The 10,174-nt window shown below is 51.0% G+C and overlaps 1 protein-coding gene across 2 annotated transcripts in view; it reads right to left on the bottom strand.

The window, feature by feature from the left end:
- Window positions 1-581: 581 nt before the first annotated feature.
- Window positions 582-10,174, bottom strand: part of tacr1a (tachykinin receptor 1a) — a 33,841-nt gene continuing 24,248 nt past the window's right edge. Inside the window, exons 5-6 of one of the 2 annotated variants that reach the window (XM_056601811.1) lie at window positions 7,877-8,308; window positions 582-2,094 (exon numbers count right to left, since the gene is read on the bottom strand). In XM_056601811.1, the coding sequence (XP_056457786.1) occupies window positions 7,912-8,308 (397 nt within the window). In that variant the 3' untranslated portion in view covers window positions 582-2,094; window positions 7,877-7,911. The remainder of the gene's footprint in view (window positions 2,095-7,876; window positions 8,309-10,174) is intronic. The other variant, XM_056601810.1, reaches the window with a different exon arrangement.

Genomic DNA, 10,174 nt, shown 5'->3' with positions numbered 1-10,174 from the left:
TAATATAAACGGATTAAAACCAAAGCTTCTTGTTCTCAATCACCTAATTGCCTAACACAAACAAATTTCACGCCAAGTTGGTGGGCGGAGTTTGTTGGATTTGAGAGTTCGGGACAGGCACGTGTGATTGGCTCCTCTGTGGAAGGAGACGACTCTATTGGCTGACTACCCTCTCCTCCCTGGGAGAAGAGGCGGGAAACCAAGAGTGTTGACTCATTGGCCTAAAATGTCATTAGGCTGATTCAATCATCTGATAGGGTTTTATATCTCTCCCTGCCCTCAGCGCGAAATTACAATGTCAGTAAGTTAAATTTAATAACCTGGGAATTGATGGCTTTTGCCTACAGCTTTATTAGGTTTAATAATCCAAAAAGATGTCCAGATTTACATCTTTGGCTGCAGAAGAGGTTATTTAAGGTACGGGTGATTATTCATTTTTAAATCTGAGAATATATAGAGATATATATAGAGAGAGAGAGAGAGAGAGAGAGAGAGAGAGAGAGAGAGAGAGAGAGAGAGAGAGAGAGAGAGAGAGAGAGAGAGAGAGAGAGAGAGAGAGAGAGAGAGAGAGAGAGAGAGAGAGAGAGAGAGAGAGAGAGAGAGAGAGAGAGAGAGAGAGAGAGAGCTTGTTTACATAAATATTACATAAACTCATATTACAGTAGTCCAACAAGGTAACACTGAATGTACAAAGAGTTGTGTGAACAAAAAAGTGAAATCTCCATAATTTTGGTAATTGGGCAATATGTTTGTCAGATTTCTGGAGATAGAAGTACATGATTATTCGAGTTGAGAACACTTAACAAACCAAGATTATCCCAAGCATCATATTGACAGCAGGGCCAAAATACACACACACACACACACACACACACACACACACACACACACACACACACACACACACACACACACACACACACACACACACACACACACACACACACACACACCACATCACTTCCTAAAGCAGTGGTATAGTCGGGAACTGATTTAAGGGGGTGTTGATAAAGTTTCAGAAACATAAATCTTTGACAGCTTTTTTCCCCATTGACTTTATGGCAATTTAGCCATTGGCTCTCAGTCTTTCCACTGATCTTTTCTGCTTGCCTGCTCTCCTTCTCTCCACTTCTTTCCTCGTCTCCTCTCCTCATCTCCTCTCTTCTTTCCTTGTCTCAACACCTAAGCAATTCCAATCCCTATAGTGCCATTGCCACAGAGTAAGCCCATGGACTGCAGGGCCTGCAGAGGAAACGAATGAACTCAGCCCAGCAGCTGACTAGCATCGGAGAGGAGATCGTTATGATTGTTATGAAGCATTCATAAATCACGCCGTACCTTGTGTATTAATCGCATTGCATGGTGTCTAGGAAACACAATCCATGACAATATTTCATATAGTATATTTAGTTATATATTATTTTTAAGAATAGTATATTTAATATTTAAGTTTGACAAGTCATCTTGCTCCTTGCTTTCTATACGATGTGTGTAACAACGTATGGTGTGTTTTCAAAGCTTCCTTTAAATTACAGCATAAAGTTTGATTTGCAATGGCAAATCATTTCTCTAATTGTTATTTTTATATACATTTAAATAAAAATAATCTAAGCAAAATTGTAACTCCTGAATTTCAAGACTTCAAATTTTGGCAACTTCTTTTCACAATTCTTGTTATACTTCGGGGGGAGTATGAACAAGATATCCTCCGCTACACCTCAGCCTCAAACAGAGAACTCTCTCCCCTGCCTCGGGACGGGACAACACAGTTCTTCGGCTTCCGACGTGAAAACAGGCAGGTCAGCGGAGTCACTGATTGGCTGGGGACATGGTTAGCCCCGCCCATCGCGGAGTGATTGATGGTGGCAGTAGGCGCACCCACACACTCACACAGCTGCCCGGTGGAGATATGAAGTGGAAGAGGGGGGATCGATCTCCCTCTTCTTCTGGGCAGCTTATCTCTGGACTCAACAGGTCGTGATGTTCTCTGGGGTCTGGGGCCGTCACCGGTCAGCTGGCCGCGATGGGGGGTGATAGTGAGGGGGGGAGGGGAGGGGGGACGACGACTGGTGGAGGTCATCAGGACAGCCATGCCTGTGAACACACACACACACAGAAACAGGGGAGAGTTGAAGTGTGCAGACACTCACACACACTCGCCTTCCTGAGCACGTCCTCATTAGCATTTCTTCTCAACCCTCCCGGAAAACAAATGATAAGATCTTTGTGTGTGTCTGTGTGTGTGTGTGTGAGTATGTGCATGTGTGCATGTGTTCAACTGTCTCTAGTAAAATTAGCATGATTGGAGAGAGGAAGGAGGGAATAGAGATCAAGAGAGAGAGAAAGAGATGAGGGTGAGCAGCGAAATGGAGAGGGAACGTGAGTGTGTTTGCATGTGTTTGTGAGTATTTGTGTTGATATGGCTACGTATGAATATGTGTAAGTACAAGTGTGCGTCGCTGTATGCGTGCGTGTGTGTTTGAAGATGCTGCTGATGAGCCTGTTTGCTTCTAACTGCTTGTTCCCTCCGGCAACACTTCTCTGTGAAGAGGTCTCCATCAGCCCGTGCGCATGTGTGTCTGTCTGAGTGCGTGCGTGTGTGCGAGAGCATGTGTGTGCGTGAGAGGCTCGTTTATCAGCGAGCACGGGCGTGTTTTTGGAGAGGCCCTATACAGCCGTGTCCTCATCATTGAGCACTAACGCGACGAGAGGAGAAGAGTTGATTACGCATTCATTAAACCCCCGAGGCAGGGCCCTCTCTCAGCCTCGGCTCCAGCAGGAGCTATCATCCATCATCCAGGGGGAGCGGGCCCCTCTACTCCCCCAGCCCGCTGCTCCAGCCCGGGGGGGAGGCTACGGCGCCCCCTGGCTCAGGGCGGCGGGCGGTACGGCTGCAGGCCTGGCCCGGGTTCGAGGGCAGGATTCAGATGTTAATAGTAGTCATGGTCTAGCCTGGCTATTGCCGGACTAAGCTCAATCGTAGATTGCACGTTAGTCTAGGGAGGCTGCCGTCATTCTCTTCAGCACAAGAGGCGTGATCAACGGGCCTAGTTCAAATGACTCTGTACGCGATTGGCTGCTTGCCGTCGCTTCCCTGGCGATTGTGTTAAACCAGCCAATAGCGTGCCAGGGGGAAAAGCCAGCTTGGTGATAGGCTCCCGTAATAAAAATATCGGAAGCAGAAAGCAATGTATTGCTCTTTTCCACACCTTTCTGCAGGGCGAACTCAAATCGCCGGCGGAATGGGCGGGGCTACCCAGGCTAGTGATGGTCATGAGTGGTCCCTCTGCATCACTTCATACCGAACCCTTCGAGGCTACGGGTTGCAGGTTATAGGTCTTTACCAGAGTATTTATGTGCAGGCAAATGCAGGTGGTTTTCTCAGGACAACAGGGAGAAGGAGGCGATTCAAAGCAGGTTTGGGGTGGTATCCTATTTTCATAGTGATGATTACAAAATATTGTGGGCAAACGGTTCATGCTGTGTGTCGGCTGTGAACCCAGCATCGCATGGCTATGATCTGCTGCAAGAAAATATCCACAGAGACAAAGAAACAGGCCTGCAATTATAACTATATAAATATACACACACATATATCTCTCACCTTCACACACACACACACACGCATGCATGCACACGCGTGCGCACACACACACAGACACACACACAGACACACACACACACACACAGAACTTAGCTGTCCTGCTGTTATTATTCCAAAAACAACTCTTGGATGAGTTCTCGTTGGTACAGTCATACACACAGAGACTCAATGCAAACACACGCACACACATAAAACACTCACCACACACATACATACATTCAAACATACACACACACCTACAAAAGGCATACATATATTCAAACAAACACACAGATACTTTACCACACACATTCATACAGTCAACACACACACACACACACACACGCAACACACACATTCATACAGTCAACACACACATACACACTCACCAAACACATACATACATTCAAACATACACACACACTGACCACAGACTACATATATTCAAATGTACACACACATTCACCACACACACACACACAGACATTCAAACATGCATACACAGACACACACACTCAATCACCACACACCTACATTAAAACATACTCACCCACTTACTCTCCGCACAGAAACATAGATCCAAACGTACACACACACACACACACACACACACGCACACGCACACGCACACACAAACATTCACAAATCTTCCTGCAATGCCGAACCCTACCCCCCCGCCCACTGCCCCCACCACGCCTGGGGGAAGTGCAGGTGGAATAATGTGTGTAATCCAATGAGCCTTGTCTAATGACATCATGGTTCTCCCAGGGCTCTGGAAACAGCCTCCCCGAGACGTGAACACACGAGGCGCTCCAGGCCGGCCGGGGGGGCGTCTGCGATGCTGCACGGACGTATGTTGTGCAGCTCGGGAGAAGCACCAGAGCTTCCCCTGCGACGCTCAAATGTTTGTTTGGATTCAGTCCGTTGTAGGACATCAAACAAAACTCTAATCTGATCGGACGCACTCTGAGCACTCGGCGTCCACCGGGGTCAAAGGTGAGGTTGTTCTAACTCTGAGAGCCCGCGTCAGGCTGGTGAACCTGAGCGGTAGGTCCGCTGTGAACAGAGTTGTTCCTACGCTTAACGGCGTAGGAACACATTAGTGCCGCCGACACTGAAAGTGTGTGAGCTTAGCGTTTTGAGGGGGGGGGGGGGGGGGGGTTATATTTAGAAGAAGAATGAAACGCGCTGATCACTCAGGAATCCCCACGCTCTCGTTTGTATCGTGTTCGCTTCACCACTTCGATTAACGTTCTGAAGTCTCGGGCAGTGGGGTTTGATCGGCTTGTTAATATCGTGGCATTGGCTACTTTCTAACAACCCATGTTCTTTAGTAGAAGGTTTTTATTCCCGCCATTCATAAACCGCAGACCGCTGACTGTATCGACTTCACCGATTTCCCCCCCGCTATGGCCCACGTCTGTAACCCCCCCCCCCCCCCCCCCTCGCTCTGAGGAACGCCTGGATGGATGTGACCTGCTGGATGAGGAGACCATGGGGTCGGTTTCATATGTTTGTTAGGGATTGTTGCGTGCATCGTGCGTCCTCCACTTTGGTCGCGATGAATCTGAGGGTCCTCTTGACCTCTCTGTCTGATAGAATCACTTCACAACCACAAGTCCATGGCTGGCCTACATATCGTCATCATAAGTCACGCCATAAGCAGGGCCGATATGGAGATATGTACTATATTCCTTAGTTTATAGGCTTGACCGGTGTTAAAAGATACTACATCACGTTATATGAATGGGCAATATGGGAAAATATATATTATATTAAAACATAATTGGTAAAATATCAACAGGTATATTGAGTACGATATTCTTTTGAATAAGAACTGCAGTAATCCAGAGTTCAGAGTCGTGGAGCCTCTCCTCGCCTCTGATTGGCCCCCAGACCGCAGCCCGGCGGGCCCAGACCGCCCAGCGACACGCGCCCCCGACAGGCGCCGCTTGAATTCCACCACAACGCAATTAAGTCCGTAGGAGCATTAAGTGGTCACACTTGAACCAACCCCACGCTGGCTCCCCCCCCCACGCCCCCCCCATCACTTTAGATGGCGCCAGCTGACATTAAGGCCCCCCCCCCCCCCCCTGCCTCTTTTGTGTGCTGAGAATAGACCCCACCGTATGCACTGAAGGCTGACAGCAGGTGGTCCGCCATCCCCCCCCCCCCCCCCCCCGCCACGGAAACCAGCACTCATGTCCTGTTGTTTACAGATTCCCTTCGACCCTGGTCCCCTCCCATTCCCTCCCTCCGACTCACCCCCCCCCCCCTCCCCCCAACGAGCTAAAAGGATATAATAAGTCTGCTGGGAAAAGGACACGGTGTGTGTGTATGTGCGTGTGCGTGTGTGTGTGGGTCTGTGTGTGCGTTTGGGTCTGTGTGTGCTTCTGCAGTGCGTGTCAGAGTGAGTGTGTGGGTTTGGGTTTGGTTCTGCACGTGCATGCATGTGTTTATGGAGCCAATGTCATGTGAGGCAGAGCAGACATGTTCTCTTTACCTCCTTCTACTCCTTTCTCTTACTCTCTCACTCCGCAGCCCCCCCTCAGTCTCTCTCTCTCTCTCTCTCTCTCTCTCTCTCTCTCTCTCTCTCTCTCTCTCTCTCTCTCTCTCTCCCCCTCTCCCCCTCTCTCTCTCTCTCTCTCTCTCTCTCTCCGGCTGCCTCGACCTGCACTCAAGGTTCTGGGTTCGATCCCCAGTGTCCACAGCCTAGTTGTAGGCTTCGTTGAGCCGGTTGCCCGAGCCCCTACCTGCAACTAATGACATCATCTGAATTCACTCTAAGGCCCTTTGTATAACAGTGTCTGTGGATTACAAAATGAATAGTCCAAACTGAATACGCGGCATCTTCACAGACGATGCCCATAGCACCATTACATACTGGCAGTCGTGAATTCATTTTCTCTCTACTTTTTATCGTTTATTCCTGCCTCGTCGATACAGGTAGGCAGCCTCTGAACACGTCGCCGACGGCTGTGCTCGGTGCTAGCCTCTCCGTCTTGGGACAGTCGGGGTCCATGCTCAGCCTAACGTGAACACACAGCGCTCTGACGTCTCCATCTGGGCACCGTCGCAGCGTCAGATGCCATGGAGTGCGTGGACTACAAAGTAGGTTTGTTACCTAATCATTTACATTTACATTCAGGGCATTTAGCAGACGCGTTTATCCAAAGCGACTTACAATAAATACATCAGAGAGAGAGAGACACAACATATCGTTGTCGCTAGAGTAAGGAGGTTCATGGAACCAAGCGGCAGGCACTAACACTTGTTAGGTTAACCCGTTCCCCGTACACAACAAAGCAAATCCCCTTCCCTATGGGAACCGGTACGTAGTGAACCCCGTGATAACGTCCGCCCCACACACAAAGAAAACCACCTCCGTGTTCACTGCCAGCGTGGATTTTCTCTTCCTCTCACCTCATCGACGACCATCCCCCCTGCTCTCCTGCCGCTTCTCATCCAAAAAAAACAACTCTCATATTCCCAAGGGCTCCGTCTCCAGCGGGGATGGGGTGGGGGGGTGGGGGGGGGGGGGGGTGAGAGGCACGCGGGGACGTGCGAACCGCCTCCACGTCACGCAGTGCGTAGAGAGACCGGGGACGGGGGAGGGGACGGGGGGGGCGAGCGCTCGGCTTTAAAAGGAGCATGATGGCCGTGAGGATGTGCGACGTGTGAACGTGTGAATGCGTTTGTGACGTTGTTCGTGGTTCTCTCCGCTCGCGTTTGTAGTCCCTTTTTTCTTTTAACTCACGCCGGTTATTTTCAACCATGGTGTGTCTCCGGACGACATCGTCGTGGTTCTGTCTCTGTCTCACTGACGCAGCAGTGGTATCACAAACTAGTACACACACTGACACACGCAACGATACGCATACACTCACACTCACACAGCGGAACACACACCAGTACACACACCAGCACACACACACACACACACACACACACACACATACACACACACACATACAGCGGAACACACACCAGTACATACACCGATACACACACCAGTGCACGCATACACACACACCTGTGCACACACCTGTACACACACCAGTACACACACACACCTGTACACACACCTTTGCACACACACCTGCACATACCTGTGCACACACACATACCTGTACACACACCTGTACACACACCTGTGCATACACACACACACACCTGTACACCCACCTGTACTCACACCTATACACACACCTGTACACACACCTTTGCACACACACACACCTTTACACACACCTGTACACACACCTGTAAACACACCTGTGCACAAACACACACCTGTACACACCTGTGCTTCCTGCCAGGCTCCGCCCCTACTCCTGCAGGTTGTGGCTGGAGTAGAAGCTGGACGTCTCGGACACCGTCTTGGAGACGCTGCGGGACGAGGACCCGTTGGAGGCCAGGTCCAGGGAGGAGCGGCGCGGCCCCCCGCCCCTCCCCCTCCCCCCGGCCCCCCCGCCGTGGGGGGCGCCGGCGGCCCCCGGCGGGCCCAGGGAGGCGGGGGCGGGGCCGGGGCCGGCCCTCCGGGCGCGTGGGTCGCCCTCGTCGGCCTGGTGCATGACGGTGGACACGCTGGTCTCCATGCAGCTGGTCTTGTACACGCTGGTCTGCGTGTGCAGGTAGCGGGTGGACTTGAGCTCCAGGCCCTCGTAGGTCCCCCGCGGGACGCACGGGCAGCAGCCCAGGACCTGCTTGAAGCCCGCGCGGAACCTGGGGGACGGGGTGGGGGGGGGGCGCAGAGAAGCAAACAGGGAGATACACACGTCAATACAAGCATGGATAGCGGACGTGCATGGACGTGAATACAGACAGGTGGTATCACACACGTGCACACACGTAGGTACACGCACAGGGAGGGAGGGAGGGGGGGGGTGAGTCTTCGGTATGTCGGGCGGGGGGGGGGGAGGTGAGGGAGGGAAGAGAGACGCTGCCTAGCTCGTCGCACATTTGAATTCCAATACGTGGCCCAATAAAGAGGAGCTTTGCCGCGCGTGTGTTTGGTACGGCAGACGCAATCCCCGTCCGCCACTCCGAGCCGTCCTCCCGGTCTCCATGGTGAGCGTGTGATGAGACCGAGAGACGAGGACGGGGGACGGGGGACGGGGGGGGCCATGAGCGTCTATGCGCCACAGAGATTGGTGCGCGGCCAAGATGCGTCTGGCCCAGGGAGAGGTCCTGTGTCAGGGGATGTCCCTCATTCGGCCACCTGCCTGCGCGCCTCCTCCACCCTCTACCACTTCCTTTATTAGGAGACACAAAGCAATCAGAAAATTCATGGCTAGGCTTTCTTTTTTTCATCCTTCTACCAGGAATGCTAACAAGTCAGGGCATGTGAAGCCAGCTGTTTATGTTCAGTCCACAGCGGCGCTGAAGTGCTTCTCCCCAGGAGAAGAGCGAGGCACAAAATGGCGTTGGCTCCGTGCGTGCGGCCTCATGAGACCGCCGTGTTGGCGGAAGACCAGGCTGTCCTCGCTCCGCTTGAAACTGACTTTCAAAACCGAAATGCGGACGCCAGCGCTAGTGGGGCGTAGCTCATTACGAGCCAGGCCTCGAATTGGAATCGGTTTCCACAAATGGGCCGGTCTTACGTCGTTCAAAAAAGTCCAGCCAACCAGATAAAGTATTGAAGTGATTCTCTTGTTATCTTTGCTCTGGACAAATCCAGTTGGAAGTAAAACAAAAGATGAGAAAAATGTTCATTGAAATTCAGATCTATTCAGTCTCCTCCATCTTTATGAAACGACCGGACTGTCGACGGCCAAGCCTTCCTCGGGCGTCACCGTATTTGGGATTCTGCAGACTGCGTTGCTGCGCGCATTCTGACCCGAAGCTCCCTGCCCCCCTGGCGCTGATGGGTCCCCCCACTTTTTGGGTGTTCAAAGTTGTTTTAAACTGGAGCGAGACCAGTCTGACCTTCATCAAGAAGCTGGGATGAGAGCGTGTGAGATCAAGATGGTTTCTCGAGGCTACTGGTGTGAAAGACTGATGGAAGCTGGTTGGAAGCCTCTGTTGATGACATGGATGTTAAATAACTCATGAGCCTGATCACTCATTCACAAAGAGGCTGTCTGTTCGTACTGACATTCAATCCGTTTAAAAGGGCCCCTATTTCACAACTCTGTGTGAGACTTATTCATTATTTCATTCATTATTCATTATCTATGGGGCTCGTACATCAGAATGCATCATGGGAGATTTTGCTGCCGGTACTTCCCAATATTTAGAGGAATCAAGGGAGTCGCAATACTGTAATACCCTAAATCAACGTGAATATACTAAAAGCGAGGCTAATGGAAACTTTGTTTTAGCACGTCTCGCAATAGGAACTACTCCCATAACATTTTAAAGCTCCTATTGTTCCAACGCGGAGGCGCTCGTTGTGATGAGCCGTTTGAATGCACAAGGCCCATCATCAGACATCCGTGGGAGAGGTGTATGAAATGTGGACCAACTACCCCAGCCCCCCCCGGTGGACTGTACCAGCTGTTGGAGTTCGATCTGTCCATCATACATCTGACTGAACACTCCCGCATGTGACGTATGTGATGGATTTGTAAATGGCTTGGAATGACAACT

Source organism: Gadus chalcogrammus, chromosome 11 (assembly GCF_026213295.1).
Source record: "Gadus chalcogrammus isolate NIFS_2021 chromosome 11, NIFS_Gcha_1.0, whole genome shotgun sequence".
In the NCBI taxonomy this organism is placed as follows: domain Eukaryota; kingdom Metazoa; phylum Chordata; class Actinopteri; order Gadiformes; family Gadidae; genus Gadus; species Gadus chalcogrammus.
The sequence above is the reverse complement of the archived record's forward strand: the minus strand, read 5'-3'. Positions and strand labels throughout refer to the sequence as shown.